The 18640-nt window shown below is 41.2% G+C and overlaps 1 protein-coding gene across 1 annotated transcript; it reads left to right on the forward strand.

Annotated features, from left to right (window-relative positions):
• The first annotated feature begins 2902 nt into the window (after window positions 1–2902).
• Window positions 2903–16604, forward strand: pdk4 (pyruvate dehydrogenase kinase, isozyme 4). The gene is made up of 11 exons (XM_036555423.1): window positions 2903–3377; window positions 4222–4363; window positions 10678–10749; window positions 11293–11477; window positions 12180–12269; window positions 13476–13553; window positions 14657–14733; window positions 15112–15210; window positions 15315–15425; window positions 15775–15888; window positions 16379–16604. The coding sequence occupies exons 1-11, from the start codon at window positions 3260–3262 to the stop codon at window positions 16520–16522; spliced, it is 1230 nt and encodes a 409-aa protein (XP_036411316.1). The 5' UTR covers window positions 2903–3259; the 3' UTR covers window positions 16523–16604.
• The last annotated feature ends 2036 nt before the right edge of the window (window positions 16605–18640 follow it).

The raw sequence follows: 18640 nt of genomic DNA on the forward strand, positions 1-18640 counted from the left end.
TCTTTTATTTGCGTGTTGATTTTTTGTGATTGTAGTTACAAGGTTTGAATTTATTAGCCTTGTCATTGTTTGAAAATGTTTACTGTGGGTGGTTTATACATTTGTTATTGATGTAGTTACTGTATTTTTAGGCAGAGGAATTTTTGCCTGCATTGACTTAATGACTCATGAGAAAGAGCGCAACATTATGTCAGTCTCAGAACTGCAGAATGCAATCTTTTACTACCACCAAGGAGAAAATCAGTAGTGAGCTCTTTGGGTGGAAATAGCAGTAAAATCCCAGTGCACCACTGAGGTGAAAACTTCAATTTTTCATGGTCCAAGGTTCTTTCTTAAATAAGTATTCAATATTCATTCAAAATAAGCAATCTGGAGTGAGACCATTGAGTATGACCATTTTGTGACCTGTAACCGCACAAGCAATGTGCACTGATCTAAACAAAAATTCTTGTTGCTATAGTAATGCAGTAGGCTGGTTCACACCACAGAAACATAAACTGCGGTTTAAGTTTTTGGCAGTTACAGCTCAAGTTATGGGGCTGACCAAAGCCTGTACAAAAATCATAGAATTTGAATTTCTTTTGAATTTCACTTCAGTGTCTTTTTAAAATTTCTTTGAATTTTGGACCTTATTGAAAAGGAACATGCAAAATGACCATTTGAAAGGGTAATGTTAACTTTGGACCAGTATATTGGCTAAACTAAATTGAGAAGGAGCTGTTTGTGATCAATAGGAAAAGTCTCTTACAAAAATGTGTACAAACATTTCAACATAAGGATGAAAACGAACAGTGGCATAAAAGCTTCGGAGAGAATACATTTAATTCTGCCAGGAATGAAGAGACAAAATTGAACTTCATATATTTGTACTGAAGAGGGCAGTAGCTTCAAACAATAAAACAGATGATCCTAAGATCTTGAAACTGGGGTCCTCTTTCAGATCAAGGAACCTAACCAAGGAAGGACCTAGCTGATTAATTCCCTAAGTGACAGCATTGCCGGGTTGGGATTTAAGATGATGGTGGAGAAAATGGTGGAATAGATGGGAAAATGTATGTTTAAATGACAGGATTCAACTAACAAATGTGGGCAATTGTAATTGCTCTCAAAATTTTAAACTAGTCAACTAAATTGCCTCTGGAACATCTTTCTGCCACTGAGAATTGTGAAGACATGGGTACTTGCTGATGAGATTCAGAACCAGAGCCCAAAGTCATCAGCTATCATGATGGCATCTTCCATCCTTCCACTTGCCTGATTGTATTGCCTTAATGAAAATGTGTGGCATTTACAAATGACATTGTAGAGGTATCTCAAGGACTGACATTTGTATTTATCAATTGACTAGCTACATGCAGCAATTTAGTAGTGCCCACCACAACCTCAGTTGACTAGATGCTACATTTACATTTATTCATTTAGCAGACGCTTTTATCCAAAGCGACTTACATAGGTTACAGTTCTTTACAATGTTATCCATTTATACAGCTGGATATTTACTGAGGCAATTGTGGGCTAAGTACCTTGCCCAAGGGTACAGTAGTAGTGTCCCAGCGGGGGTCAAACCTGCAACCTTTCAGTTACAAGTCCTGCTCCTTAACCACTATGCTACACTGCCGCCCCAAACCACTATGCTAGAAAACAAGATGATGAGACAACAACCAGACAGTCATCTCAAATCAGCTGCACTAACAGCTTCATTTAAATAAATTTTCATTTAATTGCCTTAATATATCAATTCACATTTTTGGGAAAGTTGTTTTATGTACATCTAAGTGATTAAAATACAGGTGCTTATTGGCCGACTACATCTCATAAAAAACAATATTTATATGTAGTATACCATAATGTAATTATGTCCCGTGTCCTGAGGAGTTTAGATACAATTCGACCAGCAGCTGGTTGGAATTTGGGACACCAGGTGATTCATGCATCCATCCAACACATGCACACATGCGGGCACATACATACGCGTGAGCACACACACACACACACACACACACACACACACACACACACACACACACACACACATGCATGCGCACACACACCAAAAAAATTTACATTACAGTGCTTGAGTACTTACAACATTTTATGTGTCTGAGATAAAAACAAAAGATTTACAATGTCGCCTTAAGGTAATAGTCAAATTTGATAATAGTGCATCAAAGACACTCCATTGTTCAAAAGTGACACAAGGAATGACCATGTTAGGAGATATCACATGCTGGCCATTACAAACTACATAAACAGATGTTTATTGTGCAGATGGCTTTTGTAATTGGGTCCTGTTGTCCTTCTCAATGGTCACTCAACTGCTTTGATATGGGTGGCATTCAATTGTGTAACAGCAATGAAATGAAATAATAATCAGTAATAGTAATTGCCTTTAGCAAGAGCTTATTTGGTTGATCTTAGCTATGATAATATTTGGTTTGTCTTTTCAGGAAGAAAGATGTATAGCATAGGTTATTTATTGGATCAGAGTAGAAATCTATCCTATGATACACATATGTACATATGTATATATGTATATGCACATATACATACTGTATATATGCAAACATACACACACACACACATATATATATAATTCAAAATTCGGCACACTGGATGGTTCTTTCTAGACCCAACAGCAAATGAATGAATTGAACAGGAAAATGGGGGTAGGACGTCTTGGGCTTGATCTTGGGCTACAGCAGTTGACCGTGTCGGCCCATCCCCCCCGACATTGGTCTCCTGCGCATGTGCAGTGACTTCCAGACCGTTCCTGAGACCCCCTCTCTCACGAGTTTTGTGTAGCGTTACCAACACACACTGATATATTATTCATATCCGTGGTCATCACTCCTCCCAATACCAATAGAGCTTACTGTATGATTGGCTAGTAGAAATGTCACTCTTATTCAATCTGAGGAAAACAATACTGTGGATGTTGATCAGGGGAAGTGGTACAGAGCTTTATATTTTGTAGCTAAGACCTAGCTACGCGAAAAAGAGACATTTCAAGGAGCCAGGGAGTTAAAAAAAACGCGTCCGCTTCTCTGATTCACATAAACATGTCCGTTTCGCTTTAAATAGGGTGGTCATAACATAGACAGCTTGCTGGCTAGCTGCCTAGCAAGCAAAAACTCTTCAGCAACTCGTGCTGGGGGTAGCTAGCAGGCTAGCTCCGAGTCAGAGGTGGATTTGCAAGAAAGGGCATCATTGAATCAGAGCAATTCCAGCCGTTTGATTTGGACGCGAATCTGAAGTCATCATGAAGTTTGCACAGATTTTGTTGAAGAATAGCGTCAAGTCAAATATACCAAAACAAGTGGATAGATTTTCGAAGTATTCGCCTTCACCGCTGTCAATGAAGCAGTTCATTGATTTTGGTAAGATTTGACTTGCTTAACAGCAAACTGATGGTTGTTTAGCTTACTGTCTAGTAAACGAATAATGTATGCATGCGCACATGTATATAGATGGCTATGCGTTAGCTAGTCAGATAGCTGTCCTTTATTGCTTGCTGGTAGATAATCATGTGGCAATTATGCCATTGTAGCTCGCTAGCTCATACCCACAACAAGCTAGCTTGCTAGCTGCTGTTATTGACTTCCCCTGACAGCTGTCATTGATCTACTGGGTCAGAAGTATGACCACCTAACCTTAGTAAATTTCTATGATCTCTTAGTTATAGTTACGTTTTCTGCTGGCATTGGACTCACATTTGTGTGTATCTGCATAATGTGGTTAGATAGTCGAGATATGTTTGTCTTAACTGCTGTCACTAGAGTTAGGAAGCCTGGTACTTTTTCCCTAGTAGTTTTGCTTTAGTTTGAATATGACATCAGTTGTTTACAAAATCGTTGCCCCTTGATGCAGCTGACGCATGACGACAGCAAGGTCTCACACAATGGATTCTCGGGCTTTCAGATCAATATTTACACACGTGTCAAGTGACATTTGGACACCACACCAGCACCAGCGTCGGGTTTTTTGTCATGTAGATCTATATCGCCGGATATAGATCTACATGGCAACGTAGGCCGAATTGGAATGAATTCATCAGGATATGTTCGCTTCTGTTCTGCTGTACAAAAATGTACAACCCGCTGCTTACAGCAGCTTTGCAAAAGCGTTCAGCCCTTGCCTGTGTTAAGCAAGAAAGCAGCTGTTTGCATCGAATCCTGGTTTGTTAAGGTCTGTTTACAATTTTCTGCACTTCCCTCCCTGCAGGATCGGCCAATGCATGCGAGAAGACCTCTTTTGTATTTTTGCGTCAGGAGCTTCCCGTCAGGTTGGCGAATATCATGAAGGAGATAGACTTCCTTCCTGACAAACTCCTCGGTACCCCATCTCTTCAGCTTCTGCAGAGCTGGTAAATCCGACCTTTTTCCAAAAGATTTTTTGGGTACATTTATGTTCAGCAGTTGTCATAGCATGGCACCTGCCACAATGGAATGGCTTCCAGATTGTTGACGGTTAATACATCATCATATGCATCTTAACAATCTCTTACTGATTTCCCTGAGGATTTAACATGCAGAGCGTGTCGTCACCCATGCTGTACAATAGCCAAGGTGAAGTGTGTGTGTGTGTGTTTGTGTATGCATATACGTATGTGTGTATGTGTGTGTGGTACTGTGAATGCTTGTTGTTTTTGGAGTATTGTAATGTTCTGCTTCACCTTTTGAAAATAGTTCCATCTCCTCAGACATCTTGGTGGCCTGGTTTCTCACATTAGTAGGCAATTGTTTGCATCATTTGCTGGACAGCTCAGGGAATTTGGTTTTGAAAAAAACAAACTGGGAAAAAAAAGGTTCCAGCACAGGCTGTTTATGTGTCTGACCTTGACAAGAGCTATTGAAGAGTCACCCAGTCACCTCTCCCTCTGAGCGGTAAACTGGCTCCAGACTGTTGAGAGAGTGGCCCAGAAAGAGAGGCAGCAGCATGCCAGGCCGCTTTGCCAGGCACGTCTGCCCCGGCTCAACTGCAGGGGGGATTCCTGTGCCTGTCACAGCCCCAGGTGAGCTCCCTGGTAGACTTTGGCTAAGCTGTGACGCATGGTGATAAGTGTTCGTTATCTTCTCTGTTGGGGGGACTTCTTGTTAATATGCTGGAGTCTGGCTGTGCGGCGTCTCACATGCGTGAGATTAGTCAGGTTCTGTTCGGTTTTATTGTTCTTGCTTCATCGTTGTTATTGTTATGAATGGCTTGCTCCTGCATGCAGCACATGGAAGGCTTCTCACCTTGCGATACGATGTTGCTGCATATTGGCTTTTTTAGCATATATCCTTGGGCCATTGTAGTAATCTGTTTCTTCCACTCTTGTGGATTATGACTTTTAGTTCCCATTTGAAGCCAGCTCAATGTGTCAGTCACCAGCATTGATTCAGATATTCCGCATAGCCACTGCTGGTAGAGGGAGTTGGTTTGGGGTTGCTACACCCTTTAAAAGCATATACAGGGAGGGCACTTATTGAAAAGTTTTGGTTTTGTAACAGGCCTTTTGCATTCATTGTGAGGGTAGGCTAAGGTCAGCAGGAGGCTTAGGGGCTAAAAATAAAATCCTGCTGACCTTTGACTTGTCATTCCCAAGAAAAACCTGTAACCTTTGACCTTTGATACACAAAAGAACTAATGCATTTTTCCATTGCAATGATGTGCACAGCATAAAACCTTTAGTATATGATGTTGGATTAGAGCCAGGACAATATAGGTATTTTGCCTTGAAGGTAAGATAAGGTGTTTTTAATCCATAACTAAAGGAAAATGTGTTTTAGTGAATCTAATATCCAAGGATTAATTCAGTGAAAAATGTTTTGGAGCCCTTAATTAGATATTCAGCTAAGAGATATAGGTATAAATAAAAAAAAAAACAGACATGTTTTCATGGCCTATAAAGATCATCTGACAGTTATATATGAAATGGATTTTGATTTAAGTTGCATAACTGGTATCAGGGTGTGACTGAGGACCTTGGACAGAAACTACATAACATCCCGGAGGTGTGGAAAGTACAGTCCATTGCTATGTGCACAAACAGGACTCAGTCAAGAAGATCCACGTGTCAAGTTATTTGAGGACACATCTGTTTCATTTGCTAAATCACATTTTTGATAATGTCTGATGATGAATGTGTGGTCTTGGTTGAATAAAAACATGTTAACTCATTTAGAGGGTGGTCACTGCAGTCTTAGCTCGTTCGGTATAAAATAGCATTCATCTGATCATGGAACTTGTGATTGGGTAGAGCAAAGGCAATGAAGAGAGGAATCCTGGCTTATGTGGGAGAAATCCAAAGACAGTAGATCTTTTTATTGACATGTGTTGTCTATTTTTAAATGCTAAATTTGATATAAATTTTAGTCAAACATCAAAGTATGAGGTCTGTAGCAGTAAAGTCCAATAATAACGGCTGGTTATTTTTTGTTGCAGCTCTTACTGTAATTTCACATCATAAAAAATTTTATGGACGGCTGCCTTGTTACAGCTTGGATATGCTCGCAGGTGTCCAGGTACCATGCTAAAAAACCCATTTCCAATCACAGTCAGCTTTAGGGGAAGTGTGGTTCAGTTTGCTGCCTAGTGACTGATCAGTGTGGCAAAGGTGTGTTTTCTTGCAGGTGTTTTGCAGAAGCAGGCGTATTTATGAAACCAGCGAAAGAGGAAGTAGACTGACACAACGCCTAGGTTATCGATCAGCTACAATTTGGTATTTCTACGAATAGAGCAGATTTTTTTAAGTGAACATCGAACGTGGCCAGGCATATGGAGTCCATTTGCTGCATGGTGTGAATACAAGAGAAAGAAAATGGCAAAATGCAGGAAAACAGATCTGCCTGTTGTTTAAAGTTACTGACCAAACAGTGTGGAGGTGGATATTCAGATCTGTCAAGTTTTCCGGTTTCTTTTTCCCCACTGGTGTTTAGTTTCAGTCATCGGTTAGCCACATATTCAGCATTTAGAGCACCATTGTAATTTCACAAGTGTTTTCATTCCATAAATCAATAGAAAATATAACCCAATAGCAGAATTTACCACAGAGCAAACTACAGAAAGTGAAGGCAGTAGTCTGAAAACAGATCTGACTGAGCAGAAGGTCCTTTGGTCAATACTGATTATTCATTCTTCAGAGCATGTGTCTATTTTTGACGTGTGGCCTTAGAGGGTATGTTGTTACAAGTGTCTGGTTTGAATTGGTTATCCGACAGCTCATTGCAGTTAATGTTGGAACAAAAGCAAGCATACCCCAGGAGACCTCATGGCCAAGTTTGTTTTTATTTTGAAGCCCTAATGTGATGAACTTGGTAGCTAACTGTTACTTATAATAGCAGCCAGCCTTCTACCAAATATTCAAATGTGTGAATGTGGTCAATTTATCAAACAGCAGTTACAGTTTTTTTTGTAGATATATCTCATGCCTGCCAGTGGTAGCTAAGCTAGGTATCTAGTGAGTTGACTGTAGTGCAAAGCCCACAGTGCTGCTTCACTGAAGCAAAAGTCACCAAATTCCTTCTCTTGAAATGAAACCTCCGTAGTGGGGAAGCCAATGAAATAAAAGTGGGTGTAGGCAAGAGTGACTCAGCTGAAGTGGTTTGCTGATGAGCATGCTGCTTTCCAGACACAGAAACTGCATAAAAACAACCGGGGGGGGAGGGGCTAGGAGAGCAGGAGGGTGGAGGAACAGGGTTGATAATGTTTACAGACCTAAAGATGTAGGTGAAATACATTTTTCAAAATACGGTACAATCTAAATTCCAGTTATTTTTTACATTTTTTGGAAAAACAAGTCTCTCAAAGAAGTGACTGGAATCTTTTAATGCTGGAAGACATTGAATATTGGCTCTTTTTTAACACCACTAAGTAAAAGCATCTGCCACATCATTCAAAACACATTCAAATTATTTATACCCTACAGCATAAAATCTGTTAGTAGCATTCATCACCATGTTCACTGTTCAAAGAGAACTGTCTGTAAATTTCTTGCAGATTTTGGCAAATTACTGGATGGCTGACCTCCATGAGCCAGGTGATGGCTGCAAAAATATTCACACAGAGCAAGCTAACATTGTATCAGCCTTTAACAAGAAGTCCAAGGTTACTGGAATCTCCAGTACCTTGCACACAAAACCAGTTTAAGCGTACTGTGAGAGCAGTGGTAAATACAAACCAAAGAGAGGCTACTGGAGATCATTTCTTTCCTCAAGGAAGCTGGCATCTCCAGGAAACAACATCCCAAAAATGAACCCCTGGAAGTTGGTTGGATAATCCGATGTTCATGACTGTAGTGTGAAGAGAGAAGGCACCACACTCAAAGGAGATGCACATATCAAACTGCATATGTTTTTCAACATATTCATATCACTAAATTCGAATGGGAAGGGTTCATACTGAATTGGCCTACTGGCTGTAATTTTTCTTGGCTTCTTTTCCCCTGTATGCATCCGTATTTTGGAATAGCCACGGTGTGTAATATAAGATAGTTTTAAAGTTAGCCTCTCCTGCTTTTATTTTTCATAATCAACATTTCCAAATTTCCAAACCTTTTGTATTTATTTTTATTTTTCCCCTGTTTATGCAACATTTTTCTGGTGAATTATCAGTTGTACACTAGGTTTCTCTCAGTTCCACAACCTGGCCAAATGCAATCTACCAATACACTCATGCAGATAATGGCTGTTTCATGCACTACAAGTCCCACCATGCACTACAGTGGCACTGATGCTCATTAGAGTATAGGCTCCACTCCACTGATGCTAGTTCTGATATTGATACTCCTCATTCAAGCAGCTCACAGGCAAGTCACGTGACAACAATACCTTTGAGCCACTCAGGACCTCTGGTTGGCTTGCATTGATGCAAATGGAAAATCAAACCACAAAGCTGAATAAAATAAACAATTTTGCCCTGTTTACTTGGTGAATATCTGCTGTACCCTGTTGGTTGTATCATCATTGTCAAAAAAAATGAATTTTTATGTGCTTTGAGTCAGAAGTGTGCAGCATGGCAGGAACAAACTTGTATTCAAACGTGGGCATAACTGGGCGACATTATTTGACAGTAGTAAGCTAATGGCATACCAGTGCTGTATCCTTTTATAGACTTTCACAGTGGGGCTGATTTTTAGATGAGGCCTGATAAAGTGAGTGCTTGGGGTGTTTAATGATCTCTCTCATTGTCTTTCTATCTCCCTTTGTCATCTTTCTGTTTCTCTTAAGAGGGGAAGCCTGGCCATGTGAAGCACTACCCCAGGACTGTACCATGTCATATGCCTATTGTCAAAAAGGTGTTCAATCTTATCAGTCTGTATGCTACAGTAAAGTTTGCTGATATGTAGTGTACTGGTTTCTGTACCCTGATTACAAATACGTGCTGAGGATTGAATGTGAGGCAGAGGAACTGAATCCTTCTGGTCATGCATCAGAACGTCTGAAAGGGCGGTGTTTCAACATGCCTGTGACCGTCTTGATATTTGTAACATTTTTTGCAGAGCTGTTGGCTCCCCTTTGCACGTTTCCAACTGTCCTCAAGTGAGGTCTGCTTTGTGGCCTGCAAATGAATCCTCAGTGATAGTGAAGCTGACAAGGAAAATGCGAACGTGCCTGTCAGTCACTATCACCCACGCAGATGTTAATGTTATGGCTGGTTTTACAGACTGTTCCACTGACAGAGCTTCAGAAAGGGGAACAAGATCCACACAGTATGAACTATAAGCCAAATGTCTTGCAAGCTTTTTGCGTTTCTGTTACAGTTCCATGTCCAGAACCACCTCTGGCCTCTCCTACCCTCTGTCAGGCCCAGCCAATGAGGGAAGATTGAGAGGAGTCAGATTTCTTTAACTGCAATGCTGTGCAGTCTATGCATGCAGAAAGCAGAAAAGTAAATAGCATCTGAAATGTCTGCTCCGGATGCTAGCAGTATAAAGTCCATCTAGTATGATTTTACCTGGAATTAGTTAGCTAAAAATATGCTCCTATTTTGCTTCATGCCTGTATTGTTACAGACAATAACTGTTAGCCAGAAAGGTCCCATGGTCCGTGTAAACTTCACTAGCTGAAATGGACACTCACCAATGAGCAATGTGATTGTTCTGGCTGCCCTACACACCAGTTAGGAAGAAAACTGCCATCAAGTTCTGTGCAAGCATGAGTCAAAAACAAATTTCTCAATACTTTGATCCACCCAAAAGCTAAGATTTCTCCAAAAATGGCAATTTCCTTCTCAGACATTTACTGACAGGCTGTCATTGATCCTCTAAAAGATGCCACAACTTCACTCACGGGTCATAGGTTCTTTTAGCAAACTCCAGCATTCCCATGAGGCACAGGTACTGATGTGCAACTGTAGGTCCGCAACTAGATCATCCTAACAGAAGAGACATTACAAAAGCAGGTGGAATCATAAGTGCACAACTGTCTCTGTTTCTGACAGTGGAAAGGCCCCTGTGGAGGCCCCTGGAGGCAGCATCAGTCCGATTACCGTATGGCCTGTTTAGATTTGAGTGTTCTGAATGATTGTAATGTAATGTAATTGTAATGTTCTGTAAAGTTTTGTGAGCAAGTTCTGTGAGCAGCTCTGTATATTGTTTGTCATGTTCCTGAGCCACACAGTACCCTAAGCTGCTATTTCAGTCACATGTCGTGAATATGTCTTTTTCACTGTTTATTTTGGGGTTTTGATTTGAAACAGGTATGCGCAGAGTCTCATGGAAATAGTGGATTTCCTGGAGAAGGATCCGGAAGATAGAAAGGTCCTGACAAAGTAAGTCTAAAACTGCAGAGGAAGAATGTCACTTCCACAGATATTTCCTCAATAAAGTTAATATTTCCTTAATAAAGCTCAAGTCAGATCATTCATTGTGAAATTCTTGCTGTTCCAACTAGTCGACGTGGTACTCAAGAAAAAAGTAGTAGTCAGTAGCCTTGAGCTACTGCTGAAAGGGTTGGAATGTTGGTTCACCTTGTCTAGACCCTTCCCAGGCCTGCAGATGTCAATTTGATTATATCCCCAGGTATGTCTTAACAAACTGAAAGGCTTTCTGTTAAGAAATACTGTATATTGCAGAGTTTGCAACATTCACTCAAACATCAGAAATATCTAGGACACAACACTACAAAATCATTTGGTAATAGACATGCCAACAGAAATGTGTTCTCTCTTATTGAACATGAATATAAATAAAATGTGATTATCTGAGGTCACTGCCCCAGGTGGTTTTTGTCTTTATAAAGCTAAAATTTCTGAAATGTTTGCTCTTGCTTGTTATAAACTGCTGCTTCTCTGAATTGGCGTTTTTCCCTTCAGATTCACGGAAACACTCATTAACGTCAGGAACAGGCACAACAATGTGGTTCACACAATGGCCCAGGGCGTCGTGGAGTACAAGGAGGCCTTCGGAGTCGACCCAGTGACCAATCAGAACGTCCAGTACTTCCTGGATCGGTTCTACATGAGCCGCATCTCCACCCGAATGCTTATGAACCAACACAGTAAGGAGGCCGACCCCTCTCCCTTTCTGCTCAACCCCACGCATTCGTGGCTGTTGTCAGCAGCGCAAAGCGGGGGTTGTTGATCTCTGTATTTAGACTGATGTTCATTGTTCTGCTTTCTGGAAGGGAAACTGCTGTGTCATGAGTAAATAAAAGAAAACAGGATGAAGATGATATCTTTTACACTGTTAGGCTGTTGCTGTTGAGGAGTAAGGGGGTGATTCGGTCAAAGTGCAAACTAGTTTATAATTAACTGTCATTAGGGATTCTTCTTCCATCCTCAATATTTCTGGTGTATTTCATCTTGAATTAAAACCAAAGTGTGTGTGGGTGTGTATAATATGTCAAAAAGTAACACTGCCTGGAATTCACTTGTTGAATGTTCACTTATTTGCACTTTGATGAATTCTCCTTCTTAGTATTAAAAAAAAGGAAAACTTTGTTTGCTTCAGATTAAAAGAAAATGTTTTTGTTCGAAACGGGCCGTGTCATGTCCCGACAATGGCCGGGACAGCGGGGGAACAAGTTGGCTTTGTTTTGCTGGGGTGGGTAGGTCAGCCAGGGCATCCTCGTCTCTCCGCTGTCTGGTTCTCTGGATCTCTCGCTCTCTAGCTTTAAATCTGTTCTAAAACTTCAGATCTAAAACTTTAAATCTGTTTAATCTTTAAATCTTTAATCCACCATGTTCGTCTTTCCACACAGCTCTTATATTTGATGGAAGCACCAACCCTGCCCACCCTAAGCACATTGGAAGCATTGATCCCAATTGTGGTGTGGTAGAGGTGGTAAAAGGTAATGACCTCACACTGTATGTAACCTAAAATGCTGAAGCAGGATTACAGTCCTGTTCTGTGTCTGTTTTCTTTAAAATACTCATTTAATTTGGGAACTTTGACAGATTTTTTCCTGTGTCTGATTAAGTCATTGCAGTTCAGCAGTTACAATCTGAAATTGACAAGTGACTCTACTTGACACCATGTTGAAGAGCAGCAGTTATTCACAGTCTGACAGATGACTATATTAATTCTTGGAATTTCCTCACAGCTTAACTAGTATTTTAGGAGAGAGTGCCTTCTTAATTTTTTGTATTTTTGTGTGTTTTCCCCTTCTCTATTCCTACAAGTAAGAGTCGTGTGGTGCTAAATGTGGACCTAACCATAAATGATAAATGATATAAAAGATAAATAAGGCTGCAGACTGTAATAAAAGGGGCCGTAGAACAAATTGCCACTATCATAGTGTCATAAGTGACTTCAAGTATGTTCCTGGCCATGGCAAAATTAGGTCTTGTAAAGCTCATGACTCACAGTCAGTTGGCCCATGTTGGCCATATTTGTTGAAGTATCAACTTTTCTTTCACTCTTTCAAGAGAAGCGAAGTAACAAGGTCATGCTTACCTGATTTTGTGCTAATTAGCTCAGTAGTTTGTGAGAAGAATCATCCATTAAATGTCTGGACATTTTCGCTCAGACCAAAGTCACATTGGGAGTGGTAATTGCCTGTTTCACCTTCTTTGGTGTGACACACTGTGCTGCTGGCTCTTTACTTTGTTGGTGTTTAAACAGCACTGTGCAGCTTAATGATTGCTCCTTATTTTGGATGATTAACTGAGACATGACCCAAAGGCGGGGAATCTGTCCCGCTAAACCAGACTGCACCTTTAGGATATGGGTACTTTGGACAACCCTGGCTGTTAATTTAGTTAAGACATTAACTTGATTACATTGATCGGACATTATGAGCAAAATGAGACCCGTTTCTTACCCGTTGATTAAAGATGATGACGCTGATGATGATGATGATGGTACTACCAGTACTACTACTGCTACCAGTAATAGGAATATTGTTAGTATTAATGTTGAATTGTATTTATGGATAAAAATATATTTATTTCAAATTGAATTGTAATAAGTACAATGGTTATAGGGCACAGGAGATAAGAAGCAGATGTGTTTCTTTGCTATGTTATTAACCCACACTATACAAATGTTCTTTCAGATGCCTATGAGACCGCTAAGATGCTCTGCGATCAGTACTACCTGACCTCTCCTGAAGTGGAAATCAAGCAAGTGAATTGTAAGTGAAACCGACAACCCCCTACCCCTCTTGTATTTCTGAAACTTCACAAGGGCAGACCGGTGGTTTAAAGGGCTTTGTGTGGAACCAGAGGTCGTTTCCATGCCTGGGCATCAGGACTGTCAAAAGCGATTAACTTTACGGTATCAACCTATGAGCGGAGCTAACTTACAAGGTTTCGTGTGAGAATAGTTTATTTCTTGTCGTTAGAGACTGCTGTCTGTGTTTATTGTGGTCCTGGGTGCGCTGGCAGTTTTCAGGTCACTCTGATTTAAGGAAACCTACAAGCCACATTCATGCTGGCATCCTGTCAGATCTGACTAAAGCATTTTTTCAGCCTGTAATTATGTTGGTTTAACTTCAGCATGTCTGCTCAGTTTCAGCAGAAGCTGTCGGTAATGAAATTTACCCAGCTTAGTGCTCTGAGACCAATCACATTTTCACGTCAAGCTGGAACGCCGAGTGAAGCAAATTTCCTTCCTGTAAAGACTGGATTATATTAATTGCATCTTTTTTTGTTTCGGAAAAGAGACATTTTATTTGTTAGTGTATAACGGGACCCATGACTTGGATACAAAGGCAGAGGACAGTGCCATTTGGCACATTGTGTTCTTGGGATTTTTAACGCCTCGCCTGTTGATAATGGCAAGGTTGTTGAAAGTGCTTTCTCGTTCAGAATGTTTCTTAGAAAGAAAAGGGGGATCAAAATAGACAAATAACAAGGTAACGCGTGGTTATGCAACACGTCTCTCTCTCTGTCTCGCCTCAGTAGACACCCATGTCATGGGCCCTGAGAGCAGTGCCAGCCCTGCTGAAGAGCAGGCTCTTTCTGAAGCAATCTGCTGTTCAAACATCTACCGCCTGTCCTTAGCTGGCCCTATTAGTGCTCCCTAATGACAAATTAACTAGCGTTGAAGTGGCTGCATGTTAAAACACAGTGAGCAATGGATGTTTGGCTCCCTCCCTATGGGTGAAATGATCCGCATGATATCTCGGTGGTGGTTGAGCCAAGCTGTCGAAACTCAGACCATGCTAGCAGGAGTTGGAGAAATGCTATGTAACGTAATGTTGGAGTAATGTTATGTTTTCCCTGTTACCCTCAGCCAAAGGCCCTGAACTGCCATTACACATTGTGTATGTGCCCTCCCACCTGTACCATATGCTGTTTGAGCTGTTTAAGGTACAGTACTGCATTTTTACCTTTCTATGGTTGTTGCATGCATGTGCTAACTGCGTTCTGCTTGGTGCAGAATCCTATGATGAAAGTGACTTGTACTAATCTTAATCCATCTTGTTTTCCTGAAAGGACACATAGAACCGCTCCCTGTGATTAGCTGCAATTCAACTTGTAATTAAACATTTATCTTGTGTGTCTAATTAGAGCCTAATTATTGGTACCTAGGTCAGATTCGCAGAAGCTCATTACGTTCAACCAGACGCTTGCCCTGGGTTTTTATTTCCCCATAAAAGTGGGCACATCTAAGTTTTGGAGCGCAGTTACAGCCTGTAATTTTGTCATTTGTTGCACGCTGCAGACGCTAATCGTTTCCGCTTACAGAATGCCATGAGGGCAACCGTCGAGACGCACGAGTCCAGCCTGACCCTTCCGCCAATCAAGGTGCGAGTTTCACTGGGAAGCGAAGACCTGACAATAAAGGTAAAGTAGCAAGACAGTTGACACCACAGTAATGTTGTGCCCAACGGAAGGGGAAGATGAAATAAATAACCCGGCTGAACGACGGCTGTCTCTCCGCGTTGCAGATGTCTGACCGGGGCGGCGGCGTTCCCCTGAGGAAAATCGAACGCCTCTTCAGTTATATGTACTCCACCGCCCCCAGCCCCGTCACGGACAACGCCCGCAATGCGCCCCTGGTGAGTTCCACAGGAGCACGCCCTGTGTGTTGGTACCCACAATCCAACGCTCTCGTTCCTCAGACCTTGGATTTGACACTGGTACTCATTTTGCTGGATATATCCAGTGTGGCTTCAGTAACATCTCCCAAGTGCCCTGCTTTGAAATCAAAGAAACAAGTAATTTGTTAAGTTCAAAGCCTGCTCTGCCGTTCTATTTAAAGCTGCTTGAATAACAGTGGAGCAAACCCTTCTTGCCTGAGCAGAAATGCAGGCTGGCGGAATTGTAAACCGCATGTGCGCTGCTCGAAAAACAATTGTCTAAACTGGAAATGGCTCCTTTTGATGTGCTTCTTTGCGTGTCCTCCAGGCCGGCTTCGGTTACGGCCTTCCGATCTCCCGTCTGTACGCCAAGTATTTCCAGGGAGATCTCCAGCTGTACTCCATGGAGGGGTATGGAACCTCAGCGGTGATTTACCTGAAGGTAACATATTTGGGGAGAGACTGCATAGTGTACGCTAGGATCCAGTGCTCAACGCTGTTGTAGTCTAGAGATGTGTATGTAAACAGAACCAGATACTGCCTCTTTTCTCATCTGGTCTGTCATGTGCTCTTCATGTGCAAGTAATGCATGAGGGACACAGTTTTTACAGGTTTTTACAAAAGGAGGAAGTGGGGTGTTCCATGCATGAACCAAGTCCAGGCTTTTAAAATTAACTGGTGGGAACCTGATGTGTACTTAAGTTAGTGTAATGAAGTAAAACAATCTAGATTTTTAAATTATAGATGAGTCATGCTAGAGCACTCTCAGCAGCTTAATTGAATAAATGTACCCGGCTTCCCCTAAGTGACTAATTATTGAATATTTTGCTGCATGATGGTTAGTCTTGCCCTTGCAAATGCGTGTCTGTGATGTCCAGCGTACGGGCTGTCTGCAACACTAACCCGGCTTTCTTGTCCCTTTTGCCCTGAAGGCCTTGTCCTCTGAGTCAGTGGAGCGGCTGCCTGTGTTCAACAAGTCGGCCTTAAGACATTACCAGACGAGCAGCGAGGCGGACGACTGGTGCATCCCCAGCAGCGAGCCCAAGAAGCTGGGGAAGTATGAGTACAGCGTGTGAGACTTTGGGGGGTGGGGGGTCCGGGAGATGGGGTGAAGGGAGGCAAAGGACCCATGGATGCTGCCTGTGTTCGCCATGCTCAAGGCAGGTGAACCCACCCCGGCAACTTTGCGTCACACCTTCCTCGGGTAACGGCAGCAGCAACACTTTCAGCTAATGAGATTCAAAGGAACCATCTCCAAGAACTGACTTCATGAATGTTGGTCTAATAAGAGGGCATTTGCAATTCCAGTCTAACTGCTATTTTGTTTTTTTTTTCCATCAGCATACATTTCAGGTTTTTTTTTTTTCTTTTTATATGTGTTAGCTGGATATACATGAACGTATAATGTATTGTAACAGTATATTTTGCAGTATTGGAATTTAAGCTTGATTTATCACTACAAGGGAGGGAAAGTGTGTTCAGTCTTGAAGTTTCAATTCATTTCAATTAATTTTTGTTCAGAGTTCACTTATTTCACTTTATAACAGTATTCAGTCAGGACAGAGGCCTTAACATAGCTACTACAGTGAAAAGAATTCTGGCTCCTGTTACGGGAATACTGAACTCCATGCTGTCACTGGCTGAATAGGCTTTCTCTGGTTATTATCCATTATAAGCTGTCAAAGAGGGCATGATATTTTTTAAGTATTGACCATTTGCAAGTGAAAGTATGAATTTTAGCTGTAGGAATTTTCTGACTTTGGGGCCCATTAAATTTTGTGAATTTTAATAATTTTTGTGTTCATAGAAGAATTGTGATGTGATAGTGAATTATTTGGAAACGTTATGGCGTTCTACATTTTAGTCTTGGTGTTTGCAAAAGTATTTCCTTCTCAGGAGAGCTTGAAGAGTGTCTCAGTATGTTGGACAGTACAGAAATTGACCGTTTGTTGAAATAGTAATGAAACAGTGATATCACTGGTTTGATCACTGATTTGAAATTAAACCCAATACTGGGTTTGCTACTAGACTATGCGTTAGTCAAATGTGTCAGTCTTCCACACTTCCATAGAGCATATGGGAAAAATAGGTTTATTTTACATAGGCAGCTGAATGTTTTTGCACAGGCATGAAATTGCGTGTGCATGGACAGAACTGAACTCTGTTTTTGGTTTTGAAATGATCAGTTACCACTCCATTTAACATATGAGCATTGTTAAAGGGCTAAGGCTGACTTCCCGCATTGTGACTTAAGTGAAAATGTTGCATTTTACTTATTTCATGAGATGTCAGAGTGGCAAGCCCAGTGCGTGCAAGAAAGGAACACCCAAAACTTAAATTTGTTGCCAAAATTAAGAATTAAATCTGTCTGAGTTAGATCTCGGCCTGAATTAAGCCATAATTTAAACAATTGGTTTTACATGCAAAAGCAGTCGTCGATTCAGATGAGTTCTGAGTCTAAACAGTCTAGTAAGCTTTTTTCCACAACACGCTATGCTTATTTTTTGTAATGAACAGAATATCAAGCTATGACACCATGTCACCTCCTTAGAGTTTTTATTAGAACAGCCTTCTCTGCTCAGATTCTTACCAGTTTTCTTGAATTACTTGGTTAGCCTCTTTTTGCTGTCATTGCCAAGATGACAAACCTTTCGTCGGCTGTGTGGCCTAGTGTAGTACCAGCATGTGTGGCCCACTGGTACACTGCTGGTCACAATACCAGAGAAAGCCAATAGAATGGCGTTTATGATGAAGTTTTGACCAGTGTATGGTTGTGATACCTCACATACCCAGTCATTACTGTACATGCACTGCATATACTGTACTGGCATTTAATATCACTTGTAGTAATATCAGCAATAGTTGTTAGATTAAAAACAAGGTGTACACATACTAATCTTTAATTCAGTGAAGCTGTCTTTTTTAACTAGGGAGTATTTTTAAACATGCATTTTAACCAATGGTTTGAGACTAAAACGAACTCTGAAGTGCCATTTAGAATTTCACGCTTTGGTGGTTGACAGCATCTGTTTTAAGTCGCGGGATCTCAGGATGATGGCGTTCTGTCACGCTTTCGTTTTAACGCCTTGAGGGCGGCGCATGTTTATGTAAACGTGACCCAAGGTTGCTACATTCGGGTCGATCAAATCCGTGTCCCTCGTGTTTGCTGTAATCATGAGGGGAATAGCAGGGTA

Source organism: Megalops cyprinoides, chromosome 21 (assembly GCF_013368585.1).
Source record: "Megalops cyprinoides isolate fMegCyp1 chromosome 21, fMegCyp1.pri, whole genome shotgun sequence".
Classification (NCBI taxonomy): Eukaryota; Metazoa; Chordata; class Actinopteri; order Elopiformes; family Megalopidae; genus Megalops; species Megalops cyprinoides.

Excerpts from the sequence above, each read along its gene's own strand:
- pdk4 (XM_036555423.1), top strand. The coding sequence starts at position 3,260 with ATGAAGTTTGCACAGATTTTGTTGAAGAATAGCGTCAAGTCAAATATA. Across the intron at positions 4,364-10,677 it reads CTTCAGCTTCTGCAGAGCTG|GTATGCGCAGAGTCTCATGG; the intron begins GTAAATCCGACC and ends GATTTGAAACAG. Across the intron at positions 15,889-16,378 it reads CAGCGGTGATTTACCTGAAG|GCCTTGTCCTCTGAGTCAGT; the intron begins GTAACATATTTG and ends TTTGCCCTGAAG.